The sequence below is a fragment of the Chlorocebus sabaeus genome, chromosome 13 (genome assembly GCF_047675955.1).
Source record: "Chlorocebus sabaeus isolate Y175 chromosome 13, mChlSab1.0.hap1, whole genome shotgun sequence".
NCBI classification, from domain to species: Eukaryota; Metazoa; Chordata; class Mammalia; order Primates; family Cercopithecidae; genus Chlorocebus; species Chlorocebus sabaeus.
In genome coordinates, this window is record NC_132916.1 from 99,526,037 (window position 1) to 99,550,251 (window position 24,215).

General features: G+C 37.1%; 1 protein-coding gene and 1 non-coding gene across 3 annotated transcripts in view; one reads left to right on the forward strand and one right to left on the reverse strand.

Moving 5' to 3' along the window:
- Positions 1 to 1,240: 1,240 nt before the first annotated feature.
- Positions 1,241 to 1,347, reverse strand: LOC119625408 (U6 spliceosomal RNA). Its single transcript, XR_005241616.1, has one exon. It is a non-coding gene; the product is annotated as a U6 spliceosomal RNA (small nuclear RNA).
- Positions 1,348 to 22,218: 20,871 nt separating this feature from the next.
- Positions 22,219 to 24,215, forward strand: part of IMPG1 (interphotoreceptor matrix proteoglycan 1) — a 146,892-nt gene continuing 144,895 nt past the window's right edge. For both annotated transcript variants that reach the window (XM_008006410.3, XM_038002172.2), the window contains exon 1: positions 22,219 to 22,459. In XM_008006410.3, the coding sequence (XP_008004601.3) occupies positions 22,393 to 22,459 (67 nt within the window). In that variant the 5' untranslated portion in view covers positions 22,219 to 22,392. The remainder of the gene's footprint in view (positions 22,460 to 24,215) is intronic.

Consider the following 24,215-nt stretch of genomic DNA (forward strand, 5'->3'; position numbering starts at 1 on the left):
CAGTTTTAGTGTATGTGCCATGTGCAGATGAGAAAAATATATATTCTCTTGTTGAGTGGACTGTTCTGTAGATTCTGTCAGGCCCATTTGGTCAAGTGTCAAGGTTAGATCCTAAATATCTTTGTGAGTTTTTCACCTTCATGATCTGTCTAATACTTTCAGTGGGGTATTGAAGGCTCTCACTATTATCGTGTGTTCACCTAAGTCTCTTTGTAGTTCTCTAAGAACTTGTTTTATGAGTCTGGGTGCTCTAGTGTTGGGAGTATATATTTAGGATAGTGAAGGTTTCTTGTTGAATTGAACCTTTATCATTAAGTAATACCCTTATTTGTTCTTTTTTATCTTTGTTGGTTTAAAGCCTGTTTCATCTGAAATAAAAATAGCAAGTCCTACCTTTTTCTGTTTTTCCATTTGCTTGATAAATCTTTCTCCATCCTTTTATTTTAAGCCTAAAATTGTCATTGCTTGTGAGATGGGTCTGTCTTGTAGACAGCATATGGTTAGGTCTTGCTTCTTTGTCCAACTTGCCACTCTGCACCTTTTAAGTGGGAGCTTTTAGCCCATTTACATTCAAGGTTAATATTGATAACGTGTGAGTTAGATCTTATCATCACATTGTTAGCTGGTTGTTATATAGACTTGATTGTGTAGTTGCTTTATACTGTCAATGGTCTACATGCCTAAGTGTGTTTTTGTGGTGGTTGGTAATGGTCTTTCATTTTCATGTCTAGCGTTCCCTTAAGGACCTCATGTAAGGCAGGTCAGGCCTGATGGTAACAAATTCCCTTAGCATTTGCTTGCCTGAAAGAATTTTATTTCTCCTTTGATTATGACATTTAGTTGGTTGAATATAAATTTTTTGTTTTTAATATCTTTTCTTTAAGTATACTAATTATAGGCCTCCAATCTCTTCTGTCTTGTAGGATTTCTGCTGAAAGCTCCACTGTTAGCCTAACGAGGTTCCCTTTGTAGGTGACCTTCCCTTCTATCTAGATGTCTTTAATATATTTTCTTTATTGTAGACCTTAGAGAATCTGATGACTATGTGTCTTGGGGATTCTTGCATTGTATAATACTTCTAGGAGTTTTCTAAATTCTCTGAATTTTAATGTCAACCTCTCTGGCAAGATTGGGGAATTTTTCATGGACTATATCTTCAAATACGTTTTCCACATTGCTTGCTCTTGCTCTCTCTTACTCTTTCAGGGATGCCAGTGAGTCATAGGTTTGGTCTCTATGTAAAAATATGGAACTCTTTATGAGTTTCTATGTCATCCTTATGCAGTGGCCATTTTAATCCTCTCTGTATCATTCCAATTTTATTATATGTAGTGCCAAAGTAAGTACCACTTATAACTGTTTTTGCAAACTCTTTACATTTCCATAAAGTGTCTTCCACCATGCTCAACAACTGTCCTCTACAGTACATTCTCACACCTGATTGGATGCTGGCAAAATAGAAATTGTTCTATTGGAGCTTTGCTGTAGGTTAGAGCAGAACATGAGAGTCAGTGTACACTTTGCCTTAAAGAGATGATGTTACTCTCACCATTGGTAAATAGGAAAACAAAGAGCAAGTTCTCCTCCATTATTTATCAACTGATAGGAAGAACAGTTAAAAAGGCATAAGGACCAAAGAAAATATTCACCTTGGCCTTCTGAAGGTTCACTGAAAAATGAACTCACAAAAATTAGATTTGTGAGAGAAAAGGCATATGAATTCATTTAACACGTATACATAGGAGCCTTCAGAATAAAGACCCAACCCCTCCAGTGGGGTACAGAAACTTAGATATCACCTCAAGGTTATAGAAAGATGGGGACATGAGCACTTCAATAACTGCTAAAAAGGAGCTCTAAATCTTGAAGCAAATCCTTGAAATATACCAAAATAGAACTTCCTTAAAGCATAAATCTCACATGATCTACAAAACAATAACACAATGAAAAAAAGATATTGAGGCAACAGCTAGCACAATGGATAGAATAGTACCTCACATCTCAATGCTAACATTGAATGTAAGTGGCTTAATGCTCCTCTTAAATGATACAGCATGGAAGAATGGATAAGAATTCACCAACCAAGTATCTGCTGTCTTGAAGAGATTCACCTAACACATAAGGACTCATATAAACTTAAGGTAAAAAGGTTGAAAAGATATTTCATGCAAATGAACACCAAAAGAAAGCAGGAGTCACTATTCTTACATCAAACAAAACAGACTTTAAAGCAACAAGAGTTAAAAAAGACAAAGAGAAACATTATACAATGACAAAAGGACTAGTCCAACAGGAAAATATTAGTCCTAAATATATATTCACCTAACAAACACTAGAGCTCCCAAATTTATAAAAACAATTACTATAGACCTAAGAAATGAGGTACACAGCAACACAATAATACTGAGGACTTCAATACTCCACTAGTACTATACAGATCATCAAGACAGAAAGTCAACAAAGAAACAATGTGCATAAACTATACCCTAGAACAAATGGGCTTAACAGATATTTACAGAACATTTCACCCAATATCTGCAGAATGTACATTCTATTCATCAGTTCAAAAAACATCCTCCAAGATAGACCATATGATAGGACACAAAACAAGTCTCAATAAATCTAAGAAAATTGAAATTATATCAAGTACTCTCTCAGACCACAGTGGAATAAAATTGGAAATCAAGTCCAAAATGAAGTCTCATAGTCATACAAATACATGAAAATTGAATAACCTGCTCCTGAATGATCATTAGGTCAACAATGAAATCAAGATAGAAATTTAAAAATCTTTGAACTGAATGACAGTAGCGACACAACCTATCAAAACTTTGGGGATATAGCAAAAGTGGTGCTAAGAGGAAAGTTCATAACATTAAATGCCTACTTCAAAAAGTTTGAAAGAACACAAACAGACAATCTAAGGTCACACATCAAGGAACTACAGAAACAAGAACAAACCAAACTCAAACTCAACAGAAGAAAAGAAATTATAAAGATCAGAGCAGAACTAAGTGAAATGGAAACAAAACAAAAATACAAAAATAAGTGAAATGAAAAGCTGGTTCTTTGAAAAGATAAACAAAACTGAAAGACCATTGGCAAGAATAACCAAGAAAAAAAGGAGAGAATATTCAAATAATCTCAACTAGGAATGAAACAAGAGATATTACAACCGATACTACAGAAATATAAAAATTTATTCAGGGCCACTGTGAACACCTTTGAATGCACAAACTAGAAAACCTAGAAAAGATGGACAAATTTTTGAAAATATACATCCCTCCTAGATTAAACCAGGAAGAAATAGAAACTCTGAACAGACCAATAAGTGGTAAGATTGATATGGTAATTTAAAAGTTACCCAAAAAAAAAAAAAAAAAAAAAAAAAAAAAAAAAAAAAACTGTCAAGGACCAGACAGATTCATGTCTGAATTTTATCAGACATTCAAGAAAGAATTGGTACCAATCCTATTGACATTATTCCAAAGAATAAATAATGAGGAAATCTTCCCTAAATCATTCTATGAAGCCAGTATCACCTTTATTCCAAAACCAGGAAAGGAAGTAACAAAAAAAGAAAACTACAGACCAATATCCCTGATAAACATAGATGCAAAAATCCTCAAAAAATACCGAATCCAACAGCGTGTCAGAAAGATAATCCAACATGAGCAAGTGGGTTCATACCAGGGATGCAGGGATTGTTTAACATATGCAAGTCAATAAATGTGATGCACCACATAAACAGAATTAGAAACAAAAACCACATAATAAATCTCAATAAATGCAAAAAAAGCATTCAACAAAATCTAGCATACCTTTATAATTAAAACCCTTAGCAAAATTGGCATAGAAGGGACATACCTTAAGGTAATAAAAGCCATCTATGACAAACCCATAACTAACATTATACTGAATGGGGGAAACTTGAAAGCATTCCCCCTGAGAACTGGAACCAGACAAGGATGCCCATTTTCACCACTTCTATTCAACTCAGTACTGGAAGTCCTAGTCAGAGCAATCAGACAAGAGAAAAAAAAATAAAGGGCGTTCAAATCGGTAAGGAGGAAATCAAACTGTCATTCACCGATGAGATAATCATACTCCTAGAAATCATATAATCATCACTAATGATCATGGAAATGCAAATCAAAACCACAAAAATACCCTAAAGACTCATCCAAAAAGCTCCTAGATCTGATAAATGAAAATTTAGTAAAGTTTCAGGATACAAAATCTATGTACACAAACCAGTAGCACTCTATACATCAACAGCAACCAAACTGAGAATCAAAGCAAGAACTCAATCCTTTTTACAACAACTGCAAAAAAAAAAAAAAAAAAAAAAAAAAAAAAAAAAAAAAAAAAAAAAACCCTTAGGAATATTTCTAGCCCAGGAGGTGAAAGACCTGTAGACAGAAGACTGCAAAACATGGCTAAAGAAATTACAGATGACACAAAGAAATGGAAACTCATTCCATGTCCATGGATGAGTAGAATCAATATTGTGAAAATGATCATATTGCCAAAAACAATGTATGAATTCAATGCAATTCCCATCAAAATACCACCATCATTCTTCACAGAACTAGATAAAACAATTCTAAAATTAATATAGAACCAAAAAAGAGTCCACATAGCCAAAGCAAGACTAAACAAAAAGAACAAATTCAAAGGCATTACATTATACAACTTCAAACTATACTATAAGGCTATAGTCACCAAAACAGCATGATACTGGTATTAAAACAGGCAAGTAGACCAATGGAACAGAAGAGAGAACACACAAAGAAAGCCAATTACTTAACAGTCAACTCATCTTCGACAAAGCAAACAAAGACCAAAAGCAGGGAAAGGACACCCTATTAAACAAATAGTGCTGGGATAAATGGCAGCTCAATGTAGAAGACTGAGACTGGATCCTCATCTCTCACCTTACACAAAAATCATCTCAAGATGGATCAAAGACTTAAATCTAAGACTTGAACCCATAAAAACCCTAGAAGACAACATCAGAAAAACCCCTCTAGACACTGGCGTAGGCAAAGACTTATGACCAAGAACCCAAAGGCAAATGCAACAGAAACACAAAGATAAATAGATGAGACTTAATTAAACTAAAAATCTTCTGCACAGCAAAAGAAATAATCAGCAGATGAAACAGACAACCCACCGAGTGGGAGAAAATATTTGCAAACTATGCATCCAACAAAGGACTAATAGGCAGAATCTACAAGGAACTCAAACAAATCAACAAGCAAAAAACAAACAATCCCACCAAAAAGTGGCATAAAGATATGAATAGACAATTCTCAAAAGAAGATATACAAATGGCCAACAAACATGAAAATATGATCAACATCACTAATGATCAGGGAAATGCAAATCAAAACCACAATGCAACACCATCTTTCTCCTGCAAGAATAGCCATAATCAAAAAAATCAAAAGGTAACAGATGTTGGTGTGGATGTGGTGAAAAGGGAACACTTTCACACTGCTGGTGGGAATTTAAACTAGTATAATGACTATGGAAAACAGAATGGAAATTCCTGAAAGGACTGAGTAGATCTACCATTTTATCCAGCAGTCCCACTACTGGATATCTATACAGAGAAGTCATTATATGAAAAACATTCTTGCACATGCATGCTTACAGCAGCACGATTTGCAACTGCAAAAATATGGAACCATCCCAAATGCTCATCAACTGGGTTCAAAAATGTGTTATATATATACACCATGGAATAATACTCAGCCATAAAAAGAAATGAAATAATAGCATTCACAGCAACCTGGATGGAATTGGAGGCCATTATTCTAAGTGAAGGAACTCACGAATAGAAAATTAAATATTGGATGTTCTCACTCATAAGTGGGAGCTAAGCTGTGAGGACACAGAGGCATAAGAATGACACATAGACCTTGGGGACTGGGGGAAAAGAGTGGGAGGAAGGTGAGAGATAAAAGACTACACATTGGGTACATTGTACACTTCTCAGGTATACCAAAATCTCAGAAATCACCACTACAGAACTTATCCATATAACCAAATACCACCTATTTCCCCCCCACCAAAAAAAAAAACAATTGAAATAAAAAATAGAAATAAAGAAATGAAGAAACAAAAAAAGAAAGAATAGGGGCTTGGACTCTGACAAAATAGGTTATGGGAAGGGCAAGAAGGGGAAGTCTCTCAAGAGGAAACAAATGATTACTAGGAAAATTCAATGGGCTTGAAGAACATACAATGGTCTAGGACAATGTTTGGCCCACAGAGCAGACAATGGTTTGTGAAAAAAGTTCATCTAGGTTTGTTGATAGACTAGTCTTCCTTCCTGCAATATGGGTTCAGTTCATGAAAAGTCAGGCAAGGGACCAGAAGTAATTGTTTACTTCTTTAGTGGGTCCAGACTTGCCAGATAAGGGAACTTCAGAGGATCCTATGCTTTGAGACAGACAGGGGGGGTGAGGAGATGGGTGTAGTAAGAAAGACCCTGAGGCTCTTTTTTTTAGTTCAGCATTTACAAGGTATCATATTTTGGGATATTAGTTTTGACCCCTACAAAGGTATAAAACTCAGGATTTTTATAGGCCAGAGAAACTTCCTGATGAGTCTGGTTTCCTGATCTAAAAGTCCTAATGGGGAACTGATCATGGAGAATTATTCTGCAAGGAACTCAGAAAATGTATATATAACATGCTAGATTTGAATTGGGGTTTTAAAAGCTTCAGAGTCTTCTGTCTTCTCATGTATGTTCAGCAAGTATCAAATAAAGCAATTAAATGAGTTAACCCAAGGCCGAAGATTAGCGTGACTGATATCTAAAGATTTGGAGGCCTGTTTTAGGCAGGAAAAAATGGTGCTTGGGCAGAGAAGTGCTTGACAGTCTGCAAAGGAGGGTGAAAGCAAAAACCCATCAGAGTCTTATTATCAAGGCCAAGCATTCAATGTTGCTTAAAAAGAAGTGGGGCTTTGGTGATATTATTCTCCCTGTCTATCTGTTCTCACTTCCTAAATAATCTCTTCCAATTCCCAAGCTTTAAAAATTACATCTAAATCTCTGGCCCTGGGCTGCCCTCAACCTCAGACTTGTCTATCCAACAGCCTATATAACAACACAACTTGGTTGTCTAATGGGATTCGCAAGCATAAGTATCTTCTGCCTAAAGATATGATACCCTGCAAAGCAAAACAAATATTTTTTGGATGAATGAACGAGTCAATGTTAGGTAGTAATAGCCAGAGAAAACAATGTGCAGCCTGGGCAGTATTCAAGGAATCTTTGAAAAAAGAGGAAGACCTCTGAGCCTGCAGAAACCAGGAGGAGCTCATATTGCTTAGGAAAGCCTGAATCCTGGATGGGACACCTTGGCCAGGGTCCAGGTACCTATGGGCCTAACAAAAGCAGAAGTATCTAAAACTGCTTAAGTCTGAATCTGTAATGATACATCTGACCTTATCTTAGCTTCAGAATCCCAGTGAATAATGCATCCAGGATGTAGGATTATGAGTACATAGGCATTACCTGAGGTGCAGAGGTAACTCAGGGGTAAGATACACATTCATTCTTTTTAGACCAGAACCAGGACTGCTTTGTAAGAGAAGCCCTGACTTTTCTTTTTCTGGAGGCAGCTTTTTAAATCAGGTGTATATCCTGATTAGGTGCTTCATTTTTCATAAAAGAATGTTAACCTATTCCCAAGTCAGCCAATAGTTGTTGCACACGGGTTGTTTTTATTCAATAACACAAATATACCTGTAATCTCCTTACTTGTCAAAAAATATAACTTCAGATTTTCTTCTGCCCAATGACCATGATATGATCATTTGTGAAAATGACACACACGGTTGCCTGAAGAATTTTCCATCCATCCTTCTTAGAAATAAGTCATTCTTACAAGACTCTGCTGAGCCAGACCACTGAAGAACCAGGTCATATGACTGTTTCATTTCATATCGGCTATTACTCACCTGTCCTTGGGCATTATATCTTTAACATTCATTGGAGAACGTTATAAGGAAGAGCTCTAAGGTACTCCACATCTTATTAGCTATGCAAATATTGTTGATAAAGACCATGTTGTGACAGCCCATGGAAGAAGTCTCTCTGGACTCAGGTCCAAAAACATTCCAGTGCTCCCTAATCTACTGTCTTGTTTTCTCATGGACAACATGAGTCATGTAACTGATCATAGTTTCCTTTTGGAAGGTCAGTTGGAATGTTAGGAAATGAATTTTTCAACCACTTTACATGAGTTTGGGGTATTAACTTTATTGTGGGTTAATCTGCCCTTATCTTACTTTTATTAATCTTTTATCTTTTCACTTATTTGTATAAACAGTAAATATAAAACTTACCTGTGTGTGTATATATTTTTTATTTGAAAATTATTACCTTTTTTTATACTTTAAGTTCTAGAGTACATGTGCACAACGTGCAGGGTTGTTACATATGTATACATGTGCCATGTTGGTGTGCTGCACCCATTAACTCCTCATTTACATTAGGTATTTCTCCTAATGCTATCCCTCCCCACTCCCCCCACTGCACGACAGGCCCTGGTGTATGATGTTCCCCGCCCTGTGTCCAAGTGATCTCATTGTTCAATTCCCAATTCCCACCTATGAGTGAGAACATGTGGTGTTTGGTTTTTTATCCTTGCAATAGTTTCCTGAGAATGATGGTTTCCAGCTGCATCCATGTCCCTACAAAGGACATGAACTCATCCTTTTTTATGACTGCATAGTATTCCACGGTGTATATGTGCCACATTTTCTCAATCCAGTCTATCATTGACGGACATTTGGGTTGATTCAAAGTCTTTGCTATTGTGAACAGTGCCACAATAAACATACGTGTGCAAGTGTCTTTATAGCAGCATGATTTATAATCCTTTGGGTATATCCCCAGTAATGGGATGGCGGGGTCATATGGTATTTCTACTTCTAGATACTTGAGGAATCGCCACACTGTCTTCCACAATGGTTGAACTAGTTTACAGTCCCACCAACAGTGTAAAAGTGTTCCTATTTCTCCATATCCTCTCCAGCACCTGTTGTTTCCTGACCTTTTGATTATAGCCATTTCTAACTGGTGTGAGATGGTATCTCATTGTGGTTTTGATTTGCACTTCTCTGATGGCCAGTGATGATGAGTATTTTTTCATGTGTCTGTTGGCTGCATAAATGTCTTCTTTTGGGAAGTGTCTATAGCCTTCGCCCACTTTTTGATGGGTTTGTTTTTTTCTTGTAAATTTGTTTGAGTTCTTTGTAGGTTCTAGATATTAGCCCTTTGTCAGATGAGTATATTACGAAAATTTTCTCCCATTCTGTAGGTTGCCTGTTCACTCTGATGGTAGTTTCTTTTGCTGTACAGAAGCTCTTTAGTTTAATTAGATCCCATTTGTCAATTTTGGCTTTTGTTGCCATTGCTTTTGGTGTTTTAGACACGAAGTCCTTGCCCATGCCTATGTCCTGAATGGTATTGCCTAGGTTTTCTTCTAGGGTTTTTATAGTTTTAGGTCTCTAAAATAATGATTTATATTTCATTTATCCAAATGCTATTTGTAAACAATTATTTGTTAACTTACCAAGGCCAGGTGTCAACTATAATAATTTATTTTATTAGATCTGAGACCTACATCCTTTCTTCCTTTCAATTCATAGACAATAGTGTTTTCATTTAATAAATAACTGTGGATTTCATAAGTCTTAGGCTGTAAAGTGGCTTATTTTATTCACTAACTATTTATTGAACACCAACTCTGTGCTAGGCAGTGTTCTGAGTATTAATGTACACAAATAAATAAGGTTACTACCCTTATGTAGCATATATTCTGTGGCATGGAGTTAGGGGTAAATTAATAATAAACAAGCAAACATATAAACAAGATAATTTCCAATCAGAGGTCAGACTTTTAAAACAATACACTGGATTTATGTGGTGATAATTGGAGAGCGGTTTCAGACTGGGTTGTCAAGGAAGTCCTCTTTGGAGGCGACAGCTGATGAGGAGAGAGTCACGTAAATATCTTTAAGAGACGAGAGCTCTAGACAGAGAGAAAAACAAGTATGATGTCCCTAATGTGAGGAATAGTTTGATGTATTGAAAAAAGGAAAAAAAAAACATAATTAGCAAAAGAGAAAGTGGTGTAAGACAAGTCAGGATGTTGACAGAGACTATATTAGATAGAGATAAGGGATGTATAAAGAGTTCAAAGTTATGTGGAAGAAGTCACTGTATAGCCACTTTAAATTGCATAATGGGAAAATAACTTTCTAAAGAAGTGACATCTAAACTGAGGCTATAGAGATGCTGAGTTGGTAGAAAAACCTTCAGGCTACTGAAGAGTCAAGCAAGAAGAGGACAGAAGAGTGGCCACTGGATTTGACAAGTTGAGGTCCTTCATGATCCTGACAATCAAAACATATTCATGGATTGTTAAGAAAAGAAGCCTGATTAGAATAAGTTAAAGAGAAATAAAATATACCCCATATTTAGAGATAAGAAGACTCAAGATAAAAAATATTTCAATTCTGTCTCATTTTGTCCTCAAATTTAAACAAAATTTAGTGAAAAGGTCTTCAGGGTTTTCATGATCTTGACATAATATTCATAAAATGAATATGGAAATACAAAGTACTAGAAATTTCTACAAATACTTTGAAGAAAGTACTGGGAGATATGGTCTATTAGATATCAAAATTTATTGTAAAACTACAGTAAATAAGAGAATTATACAAGTGAAGTATTAAACCCATGAAATAATATAGAGATCCAGGAAATATATATTTTTGTGCATATAAATATGCAAAATATATATTTGTGCATATAAGATACACATGACATTACAAAGCTGTGGAGAAATGGTGGGCTACTAATTCATAATGCTAAGACAAATGGACAAAAGATATGAACAGGTGATTTGAAAGAAAGAAAAACGGATGGCCAATACACATATGAAAATCTGTTCTACATGCCTAGGTATCAAAGTGACATGGTTTGGCTGTGTCCCCATCCAAATCTCATCTTGAATTGTTGTTCCCATAATCCCCAGGTGTTATGAGAGGGACCTGGTGGGAAGTGGTTGCATCATGGTTGGGGGGAGGTGAGGGTGATTTTCCTCATGCTGTCCTCATGATAATGAGTGAGTTTTCATGAGATCTGATGGTTTTATAAGCATCTGGCATTACCCTGCTGGCACTTCTGTCTCCTGCTGCATTGTGAAGAAGAAAGTGTTTGCTTCCCATTCCACCACGATCATAAGTTTCCTGAGGCCTCCCCAGCCATATGGAACTGTGAGTTAACTAAACCTCTTTTCCTTATGAATACTCAGTCTCAGGTATTTCTTCAAAGCAGCATAAGAACAGAGTAATACAGCAAATTGGTACCAGGAGTTGGGTACTGCTATAGGAATACCTGAAAATGTGGAAGTGATTTTGGAACTGTGTAACATGCAGAGGTTGGAACAGTTTGGAGGGCTCAGAAGAAGACCAGAAAAAGTGGGAAATTTGGGGACTTCCCAGAGACTTGTTAAATATCTTTGACCAAAATGCTGACGGTGATATGGACAATGAAGTCCAGGCTGAGGTGGTCTCAAATGGAGATGAGGAACTTGTTAGAAACTGGAGTAAAGGTCACACTTGTTATGTTTTAGCAAAGACACTGGAGGCTTTTTGCCCCTGCCCTAGAGATCTGTGGAACTTTGAACTCGAGAGAAGAGATTTAGGGTATGTAGCAGAAAAAATTTCTAAGCAGCAAAGCATTCAAGAGAGGACAGAGCATAAAAGTTTGGAAAATTTGCGGCCTGGAAAATGCAGTAAAAAAGAAAAACCAATTTTCTGAGGAGAAACTCAAGCCAGCTTCAGAAATTTGCATAAGTAGCAAGGAGTCAAATGTTAATCACAAGACAATGGGGAACATGTCTCCAGGTAATGTCAGGATCTTCATGGCAGCCTCTCCTGTGACAGACCTGGAGGCCTAGGAGGGAAAAATGCTTTCCTGGGCTGGGTCCAGGACCCCCTGCCCTGCTCTGTGCAGCCTCAGAACTTGGTGCCCTGAGTCCCAGTTGCTCCAGCCATGGCTAAAAGTGGCCAAGGTATAGTTTGGGCCACTGCTTCAGAGGGTATAAGCCATCAGGCTTGGCAGCTTCCACATGGTGTTGGTCCTGTGGGTGCACAGAAGACAAGAACTGAGGTTTGGGAACCTCCACCTGGATTTCAGAAGTTGTATGGAAATGCCTGGAAGTCCAGGAAGAGGTGTGCTGCAGGGGTAGAGCCCTCATGGAGAACCTCTGCTACAGCAGTGCAGAACGGAAATGTGGGGTCCAAGCCCCCATACAGAGTCTGCACTGGGGCACTGCCTAATGGAGCTGTGAGAAGAGGGCCACCATCCTCCAGGCCCCAGAATGGTAAATCCAATGACAGCTTGCCCTGTAGTCCTAGAAAAGCCAGAGGCACTCAATGCCAGCCCATGAAAGCAGCCAGGAAGTGGGCTGGACCCTACAAAGTCATAGGGGCAGGGCTGCCCAAGGCTATGGGGGCCCACCTCTTGCATCAGCATGACTTGGATGTGAGACGTGCAATCAAAGATCATTTTGGCACCATAAGGTTTAATGACTGCCCTATTGGATTTCCAACTTGCATAGGGCCTGTATCCACTTTGTTTTGGCCAATTTCTCCCAGTTGAAATGGGTGTGTTTACCTAATGCCTCTACCCCCATTGTATCTCAGAAGTAACTAACTTGTTTTCTCTTTTAAAGCTCATAGGCAGAAGGGACTTGACTTGCCTGGTCTCAGATGGGACTTTGGACTTGGATTTTTGGGTTAATGCTGAAATGACCTAAGACTTTGGGGGACTACTGGAAAGTCATGATTGTGTTTTCAAATATGAGGACATAAGATTTGGGGGTGGAATAATATGGTTTGGCCATGTCTCCAGCCATATCTTACCTTGAATTATATTTCCCATAATCCTCACATGTCATGAGAGGGACCCAGTGGGAAGTGATTGGATCATAGGGGCAGGTTACTCCATATTGTTCACATGATACTGAGTGAGTTTTCATAAGATCTGATAGTTTCAAAAGCATCTGGCATTTCACCTGCTGGCACTTCTCTCTCTTGCTGTCTTGTGAAGAAAGAAGTGTTTGCTTCCCCTTCCACCGTGATTGTGAGTTTCCTAAGGCCTCCCTATCCACATAAAACTGTGAGTCAATTAAACCTCTTTTTGCTGGGTGTGGTGGCTCATGCCTGTAATCCCAGCATTTTGGGAGGTCGAGCTGGGCGGATCACGAGGTCAGGAGTTTAAGACCAGCCTGACCAGTGTGGTGAAACCTTGTCTCTACTAAAAATACAAACATTAGTTGGGCATGGTGGTGGGCACCTGTAGTCCCACCTACTCAGGAGGCTGAGGCAGGAAAATCGCTTGAACCCGGGAAGCAGAGGTTGCAGTAAGCCAAGATCATACCACTGCACTCCAGCCTGGGTGACAGAGTGAGACTTCATCTCAAAAAATAAAAATAAAAATAAATTAAACCTCTTTTCTTTATAAATTACCCAGTCTTGAGTATTTCTCCATAGCTGCATGAGAACAGACTAATACATAGGGAAATGCAAATTAAAATTATAGTGAGACACCATTTTAAACTAATCAGTTTGGCAAAATTAAAAAGTCTGACAATTCAAGTGTTGGCATGAATGTGGAGAAATAAGAACTTCTCATTTATAATTGGTATAAATGGAAATTTGTATAATACCTGTCAACAGAGAATAAACTCAATAGCAGTTATTTAATGAAATATTAAACAAAATTGAAATGAATAAATTAGTATAAATAAATCTCAAGAACATAATGTTGACCAAAGAAATAAGTTGTAAAATGATATGTACAATATATTATTTATTTAACATTTGAAAACTCATAAGAACAATACAAATATGTATTTGTGCATTAGTATATATAAATATGCATAGACATGATAAACACCAAATCCAGGTTAATAGTTGATGGTTAAGAGTTAACAGTTGATGATGGAAGATGAGGAAAGCTGAAGGACTATCCATCTGATTACAACTATTTTTGTATTTAAAATTTTTTTATAATTTCAAATGTATATTAGATTCAGGGGGCAAATGTGCAGGTTTCCCACATGAGTATACTGCATGATGCTGAGGTTTGGGTCAGGAATGATTCCATCACCAAAATAGTGAGCAAAATACCCAGCAGTTAGTTTTTCAACCCTTGGCCCCCTCTCACACTCTCCCCATAGAGTGTCTATGGTTGCCATCTCTATGCCCATAAATACCCAATGTTATAGCTCCCTCTATAGGGGAGAACATACAGTATTTGGTTTTCTGTTCCTACATTAATTCGCTTGGGATAATGGTCTGTAGCTGCATCCATGTTCCTGCAAAGGACATAATTTCATTCTTTATATGGCTACATAGTATTCCATGGCATATACATACTACATTGTTTTATCCAGTCCACCACTAATGGGGACTTAGGGTGATTCCATGTCTTTGCCATGTTGTGATGAACTTTCAAGTGCATGTATCTTTTTGGTAGAATGATTTATTTTCTTTTGGATATAAACTCCAGCAATTTTTTTTGCTGGGATTGCTGGGTCAAATAGTAGTTCTGTTTTAAGGTCTTTGAAAAATCTCAAAACTGATTTCCACAGTGACTGAACTAAGTTGCATCCCCATCAACAGTGTATAAGTGTTACCATTTCTCCACAGCCTCACCAGTATTGTTGTTTTTGACTTTTTACTAATAGCCATTCTGACTAGTATGAGATAGATGAAGTCTGGGCAGGTAATCATCAGGATGGTAATATTAAGAAGAAGGAGAGGAATGGTTTTTTGTAAACTGGGAAGTTAACTTATAGAGAAAACTCACAAAGTTATGTGTTAAATTGATCTAGGCCAATTTAGGTAAATACAGATAGTTTGTTTAGTATGTTACATGGGCACTAATAGTTGAAAGTGGTTTAGAGGTAGCTACTCTCCTACAACCTTCTTATCAGGTTTCAGTAAAAGAAAGAATCAAACAAAAATCTTCCACACATGCAAACTATTATTAAAGCCTGTTCTGTAAGTTCAATGAAATCCCACTTTGGTTTCAAAAAAGGATTGAAGTCTTTCCAACCATGCCTTACATGAGCTTTCTTTGGTACAAATGCAAGACAGTCTAGGGGCAAATTTAAGTGACCTCATTTTCATCCTCCTCCAAAGATATGACTAGGCAACAGGACTCTTGAAGGAACAAGCTTCCAACTTCATCCTAAAAATGAAGAGTGACACAATAGACTCATGTCAGAACAGGAAATCTTTCTAAAATATTTTAACCAATTCACACATTTTAACTATTGTTAATATCACTTAGTACATGCCCATTTCCATGATCTAATTAACAAGCCACTGATTTCACCAATGAATGTCCAAGTCTATCCTTCATTATGCTAGTATTTAAAACTCTGGTGTTAATCTGAATTAAAAGTCATTGAAGATTGTAGTAACCATGGTTGAAGTGTGGCTTCTTTGCTGAATTTCTGTTTGAGACTTGAGGTAACAAATTTCTCTCATTTTTACTGATAGTTAATAAGTGTAGGATTCTAACTTGTGATCAGTGACTGTGCTTAAATCACTTATTAGCTATGAGATGGTGAGAACTTCCTTAGCCTCCCTAAGCCCTAATGTCCTCATATGCAACATGACAATAGTAATCACCTAATATGGTTAATACAGAAATTAAAGACATCTAAAGGGCTTAAAACTCAAAAATATTTATTATGATTAGTGTTTTGGCTAGCATTTTTTGTGTGGCATCACATTGAAAGGTACTGAACTGGTAATCCCATTTCATTTTCTTTATATGCATTGTATCACTTTTAGATTGTATGCTCCTACAGAGCGTATGTCTATGTGTTTCATGCTCTAACACTTTTTTGAGTCCTACAAAGTGAAGCAATTCAGGAACTTCTTTTTAAGCAAGTGCTTGTTAAGCAGACACAATCTTGCACTAGCAGATCTTGAACTCGATCTCTTTCTCTCTCTTCCTCCCTTAACTGTGCTACACACTTCCACCATGCCTCTTGCTCTGCCTCTATACAATCCTTTAAACAAAAACTTCTCTAAAGAGAATTCTCACTCACTGTCTCTTTTTCACCATCCAATTACTCTCTAATGCACTGCAAGCTGACTTCCTTCCCCGCTAAGCTACTACTGAAATGGCCTCCCAAAGGTCACAGATTCCTCCTTATCACAGTTTAAGCAGAGTTTCCTCAGCACTAATCTTGATTCTGTTTTCAGCCCTTGACTCCGCTGACTATCCACTCTTCCTTGCCATGTACCTAAGTGCTCAGGCAATAAACACTGCAGGAATGCAAGCCACAAAGCTATTTCAGCAGCATCATTTAAACTGGGTTTTAATGTCTCTCAATTCAAGTCACTCTGCTCTTAGAATGTGCACCATTTATCATGACCTCTGCAACCACATATAGAAGGGAATACATGTGACTGGCTGAGACCAAACATGTGCATTCTCTTAGCAGTTGTGGCTAATTATTTTTTAAAATCTGCATTTCAAAATACATGCAGATTGACACAGTTATGATTTAAAAAAAAAAAAAAAAGTTACCTGCTTGTGTGCTTTTCTAGTGTGTGGCTTCTGATTATGTTTACCAATGGACTAGATCAGTTTATTCTGTATTTGCTGTATTTATTACCAAGAAGTTGGAGAGACGCAACGAAGAAAGACAGGAAAGAACCCTACATTAAGAGCCCTCGGAGGAAGGCTGACCTGCTTTTTCTCCACAAGAGGATGGGATTATTCAACCCTTCCCACACTGGGATTCATTAAAGAGGTCTCTGAGAAAATAATGAGTGTGGATGAGGATGTAGGACCTCTGTGCCTGGGTTGCTATCTATCTCATCCTCACTAAAACTGTCATCTTGAGGCCCTATGGCTGCCTCTCTTCATTCTTGCTCTAGTGCAGTCAGCTTTTGGTAGGTTCCATCCCTTCCTTCTCCCTCATTATGTCTGAGGAATCCCTTTTTAGCTGACAGCCAAAGTGAGATGGATCCAGAGGGTAGACTCAAGGGATGGAAGCCTACCTTAGATGACATCCCAATTAATGTTACCCTTGTGTTTCTGTGTATTATATCCCTAATTTCTAAGTTATAATAGTGAAGGGAAAACTCTCTGAGCTACACAGAGTGTATCTTCTATTAACAATAAAGGCATTTCTTCACAACATCCAGAAATACAGGTGAGGACATTAGGGTTTTTTCATAACCAATAGAACCTATTCCTTCCAGATTACAGATTTCATACATACAGCAGTGCCTAACTGCCCCTCCTAGTAGTGGTTCCTTCTAGGAGAAGTTCAGCTACTCCTGACTAATCACACATTTTAATGGTGATAGAAATGTTTCAAGAGTCCCCTGTGCCTGCCTGGAGTGGAGAGACAAATAAACAGCCAATAATGTAGCAAAGAGAAACCTAGAAACAGTAAGAGGACATTAGTCCTACTACCAAAGAAAAGACTACACCATTCCAGACACAGAAATTTTCTAGATTCCTAGGTAGTCACCTTACCTAAGTTTAAGTTAGTAGATGTAATGTGAAGGAAAAGATCGATGTAAACAGTGAACTTTTCATAGGACTCTGCCTTTTCAATGGCTTCTCTTCTGTTCAGTATTGTTAATTTGTCCAGTGAGTATCAGTTGCTTACTCAGCATGTTTTCCCTATAGAGGGAACATAGTGAGGAGCAATGGAAAGAACATAGGCTTTGAAAGTAGAGAGATCTTGGGTGGAAAACCTGCTTCAGTTTTGTTAGTTGCATAATTGAATAATGTACTCACCATTTCTAACCCTCAGTTTTCTCATCTGTGAGATGTAAATAAAAATAGTACTTGCAAGCTGGGTGCAGTGGCTCACACTTGTAATCCCAACACTTTGTGAGGCCAAGACAGGAGCAGCACTTGAATCCAGGAGTTTGAGGCCACTTTGGGCAACAGAGTGAGACCCCATTTCTACAAAAAAATAAAAAATCTCTAATAAAATTTAATTTAAAAAAATAGTACTTGCCTCACGGGGGTGCTGGGAAAATGTCATACTATGCATATAAAGCACTTAATTGAGTGTTTTATATTTAATAGGAACTCAAAAAAATGTGTCTATTTCGATTAACAAAAGGAATCATTTCTTTGTGATATTAACTGATTCATTTTGGTAAACATGATATGGTTTGCTCTGTGTCTCCAGCCAAATCTCATCTTAAATTGTAATCCCCACATTCCAGGGGAGGGACCCGGTGGGAAGTGATTGGGTCATGGGGGCAGTTTCCCCTGTGCTGTTCTCATGATAGCGAGTGAATTCTCACAAGATCTGATGGTTTAAAAGTCTGGCACTGCCCCCCTACCTCTCTCTCTCCTGCCACCATAAGAAGACATGTCTTGCTTCCCCTTCCGCCATGATTGTAAGTTGTCTAAGACCCCGGAGTCATGCTTTCTGTTAAGCATGCCTGTTAGTCAAACTTTTTTTCTTCATAAATTACCCAATCTCAGGTAGTTCTTTATAGCAGTGTGAAATGGATTAATATAAAACTTATTATTTATATCTCCTGATTTCAGATGAAGGAATATATCTGCAAAGATATACTGCCTTTTCCACCCTACCTTGTCAGTTTGAATATACCACTGAAATTCTGCCAGAAAATACAGGGGAAAGCTTCTCTCTTTAAGAATATACAATTATAGTTGACACCTTGAAGAAGCACTTCTGGCTTAATTAACAGTGACCCATAATTAAACACAGCAGTAATTAGAGAACAACCTGAGGGTCCCAGAAAGCATTGTCTTGGGAATTTTGAATGCTTATCATTCTCGTTTGCTTCCTAAGTGGGAGTTATCAACATTAGTTACCCAGATTTTTCATCAAAAGTGGGAAAAAGCCATAAGGTACTTCTATCAAGAGAAACTTTTCAGTATTTGATATTTTAAAAGAAAATAAATACTTTTATATTCATATCTATGATAGAAGATACCTTCTTGAACACAAATTAGTCTATCGTATATTTTTCTTTAAGCAACACGTTTCATTAAGAAGACTATTAAGAGGAAATTGTTTTCAGAACTTGAAATTGTTGGTTTCTTTCCTAGAGAAAGAAGAGATGTTTCACAACAGGGTTAGAAATGTAAGTATAACATAGAACTATGTAGCAAACCAAAAGAGAAGTATTTCTTCAGCTGACATGAATGTATTTTAGAAATATTTATGTATAAATATGTATCTAGTCTATCGCATTCTCATATCATTTTTCTACATATAATCAAGAAAAAATCTATTCATCTTTCACCTAGTTCATTTCTCATTTTCAGATACATTGTTATAAGTAGGATTATATGCCAATTGATGGTAATTTTCTTTAAATATTACCAAAATAATCTGTAGCTGAAGATAAGAGCTAAAAATCCATCACCTTTGACCACCTCTGGATACCCCAAGAAAATAATGTTTAAATAATTTTTTTTTTTTTTTTTTGAGACGAAGTCTTGCTCTGTCTCCCAGGCTGGAGTGCAGTGGCCGGATCTCAGCTCACTGCAAGCTCTGCCTCCCGGGTTTACGCCATTCTCCTGCCTCAGCCTCCCGAGTAGCTGCGACTGCAGGCGCCGCCACCTCGCCCGGCTAGTTTTTTTTGTATTTTTTTTTACTAGAGACGGGGTTTCACCATATTAGCCAGGATGGTCTCGATCTCCTGACCTCGTGATCCGCCCGCCTCGGCCTCCCAAAGTGCTGGGATTACAGGCTTGAGCCACCGCGCCCGGCCGAAACATGTAAGATTTTAAATTTATCTATCACAAACTTTCAGTAATATACCAGAGCATGTGGTCTGCTAAAACAAGAGATTAAGTTAAGAAAGAAAGGCGGGGCGCGGTGGCTCAAGCCTGTAATCCCAGCACTTTGGGAGGCCGAGGCGGGCGGATCACGAGGTCAGGAGATCGAGACCATCCTGGATAACACGGTGAAGCCCCGTCTCTACTAAAAAATACAAAAAACTAGCCGGGCGAGGTGGCGGGCGCCTGTAGTCCCAGCTACTCGGGAGGCTGAGGCAGGAGAATGGCGGGAACCCGGGAGGCGGAGCTTGCAGTGAGCTGAGATCCGGCCACTGCACTCCAGCCTGGGCGACAGAGCGAGACTCTGCCTCAAAAAAAAAAAATTAAAAAATAAATAAATAAATAAACTTCCGGGCTGGGTGTGGTGGCTCACACCTATAATTGCAGAACTCAAGGTGAGTGAGTCAGCCTGGCTAACACGGTGAAACCCTGTCTCTACTAAAAGTACAAAAACTAGCCAGCGAGGTGGCGGCGCCTGTAGTCCCAGCTACTCGGGAGGCTGAGGCAGGAGAATGGCGGGAACCCGGGGGGTGGAGCTTGCAGTGAGCGAAGATGGCGCCGCCCACTCCAGCCTGGGCGACAGAGCGAGACTTCGTCTCAAAAACAAAAACAAACAAACAAACAAAAAAAGAAAGAAAGAAAGAAGACAATACAGGATCCAGAAATCACAGGATCCAACACCAGAGAGGTTGAAGGAATCCTCAGAATGATTGCGAAGGGTAATCCCCAGATGACTGCTGTGAACAGTGACAAGAAATTAAATAATACAGACTGGAGAGGGTTAGAAAGCTCTGGGAAAGACAGACTGCTTGAAGTGTTTAACTATATGAAGAAATTTACATATCCATGGTAACATTTGGGGATAATTTATTATTTTGTATTTAGAAACTAACTAAAGGGTTTTTTTATTTTTTAAATGAGACAATTGCAAAAAGTATCATAGAAGGATAGTGGTGAAGGGTGTAGGCTTTTGGTCAGGTGCTGTGGCTCATGCCTATAATCCCAGCACTTTGGGAGGCCAAGGATGCTGGATCACTTGGGACCAGAAGTTCGAGACCAGCCGCCTGGACAACATGGTGAAACCCCATCTTTACAAAAGCTACAAAAAATTAGCCAGGTGTGGTGGCATCTACCTACAGTCCCAGATATGCAGGAGGCTAAGGTGGGAGGATCACCTGACCCCAGGGAAGTTGAGGCTGAAATGAGCCAATGAGCCATGACCACGCCATTGCACTCCAACCTGGGTGACAGAGTGAGACCCCCAGCTCAAACAAAAAAAAAATAGTGTAGGCTTTTGAACCAGCCTCTTTAGGTTCAAATCCTGGCTCTGCCACATATGCTTTATTCTCCTCAAATTTAAAAGACATAATATTAATAGTACTTCTATTGTCATATTGAGTAATCTATGAATAATCTATGGACATTTCTAAGAACAATGTCTATCCACAACACAAAAAAGAGCTCAATATACAGTAGTAATTGCAGTGTGTTTCATGGCTCCACAATATGCAGCATGTATACAGTCAAAATAATACGAAACCAAACATTCAAAAACTAAAATTACAATAATACTGATGCAGAAAGATGGAAAGATGTTTATGGTGAGTGGAAAGGGTGTGTGTGGAAGTAGAGTTATTCTCAATATCCATTATTTGATAATACCTAAAAGCGAAAACCTCCAAAATATAATAGAAGCATGTTATTTAGAAGTGCAAATGAGACTACTAGAAGAATTAGCTTGATGAAGTAAAAATGGCTCCCCTTTGAAATAAGTCATGGGTAGAAGAAAAGCACAATTTTTTCTCACAAACTTTGTAGAAAAAAAGTATTTGACTCCTTAAACTCAGTGTGTACAGATTTTAAACATTAAAACCAGAGTTAAAACAAAAAAGCCAGCTGTATGTAATTCCAAATCAAAAGCAATTTATAAAGCAGAACACAGAAGAGAATGGAGACAGCTTCACTACCTGCAGAGACTAATACAAATTGCATAACCATATCCTTTCAGGGATAGCAATTAAGCTCTTTTAATGGATGTTTCTTGTACATGTCATTTTAGAAAACATCTGAACCTAACTGTCAGCCTCATTCTCTGTTTGGCAGGACTTCCCCTGGCTCTCTGTGTCACTGTAACAGGTGAATAACTAAGAAAAAAGTGGTCTGTAGACTCTTGTTTTTAATGGCATCCAGGGTCCTGGAGCTAGGCTGACAGATGCTCCACCAGAAGGTTAATGAGATAAAGGTTCCTCCAGCTGGCCCTTAAGCAGAGATTACACCTGAGGGAAAGACAAGCAGATTATTCCAGAAACAGACACTGCTACCTGTTCTTCATAAATTAACATCCTCACAAAGGTAAACCGAGAAGGTTATCCTCTATCATCTGGTACCAGTATTTAATTATTTTTCACATTTCTGTTGCTTTTTAATGAGATTTGAGGTTGTTCTGTGATTGTTATCAGAATTACCAATGCACAAAAGCCAGAATGTATTTGGAAACTAAGCGAGTTATTTTTGTTTTTTGGATTTTTCTCCAAGTTCAAGGAACCGAAGGTAAGTTAGGTAAATGTTTATTTTTAAATTGCTTATTTATAAAATCTACTTACAGAAGTGAATATTTAGAACAAACAAGGCCACCAATTTATCTCACGAGCTAGTATATAGTAGGCCTTGAATAAATATTGCTTGCTTGATTGAATAATTAATTATCAGAAATGATTTTCACTTGATTTGATATTTACTACATGATCTTAAGTGCAGTGAATACTAACATAATAGAAGAGATGAATGCATCCTATTTGCTGTTCTAAAACATTCATTGAAAATTCCTATTATTAATGCAAATAACATTAGTAGATCCATGAAACTGACTCCATTTATCCACCAAAACTCAATAAATAAAACCTAAAGGTAAAATTAATGTTTTAAGTCATTTATGGCCAGACAAAAAAAAAAAGTGTTTCTTACCTTCTCACAATGAAATCATGAGTCGCTTTCCCTTAGAAAATAGCAAGTATTCTTCATCTTCAGGGTTTATGATGAAAACCAACTTCGAAATTTGGTTGTTTTTGAAGTTGTACGCATAAAAGAACTAGGCAGTGTATGTTCTTATGGCAAATCTGCATCTGAATATGAAATTAAAATAAGCCACAAACAGGATGTTTTAAGAAAAATGTATTTAAAAAAAGAAAAAAAAAATCCTGTTGGAGAAAATGTGACTTTTTAATATAAGGATAAGCCTAACTATTATAATATACTCAATCTTTTTAAGGCATTTGAAGTCAATAAGGTTAAGGTTTTCTTTAAGGATGACATAGCTTCAAGATGATAAACATTTTAACTAAAGTATTAGTTTGGAATATCTATGAAAAAGTAAAATTAATAGTCATTGCATGTGTAAGTCACAAAATAACTGTGATTCCATCAGTTATTTTATATGAAACTTCTCAGTGGTTGCATTTGGAGGGAGAAAAAAAAATTTCTGGAAAAGATTTCTTCGTGTTTTGTCACGTATAAACAATAGTGAAAGAAGCAAAAGTTTATTCACTTTTTCATTAAATTATCAGTTACATTTATAAAATCATTTTAATTAGAAATAATGAGATTTTGGTATATTCTGAACTGAATCTGATGAAGTAAACTAATTTGACTATTTCATAGACTTGATCAAGCAATTCAGCTGTGTTACATTTTTTGTTACATTAATACTGTTAATTTAACTATTTTTTCTATTTTCATATATTACATATCAGCTATTATAAACAATTCCAAATATATATAATTATATATAATTATTTATGTATAACATTAATTATATATTTATATATAATTATTTATATATAACATTAATTATATATTAATATATATAATTATTTATATATAACATTAATTATATATTAATATATAATTATATATACATTCTAATGTGTTACATATACATATAATTTAATATATATAATATATTATATATATAGGAAGTGAAATGAAATAAACTTATCAAAAAAACTGCCATTTGTTATATGCTTACTTCTAGGAAACAATGTCCGATAATTGCGTAACAAAAAATCCTAACATGTTACTTGTTTTTTTTTTAAATATAGATTTAGGGAGTACAAGTGTAGTTTTGTTACACCCGTATATTGCATACTGGAGAAATCTGGGCTTTAGTGTAACCATCACCCGAATAGGGTACATTGTACTCATTAGGTAATTTTTCATCCCTCATTCCCCTTCCACTCTCCCATCTTTTTGAGTACCCAGTGTCTATTGTTCCACTCTCTTATGTCTTTCTTGTGTACACATTATTTAG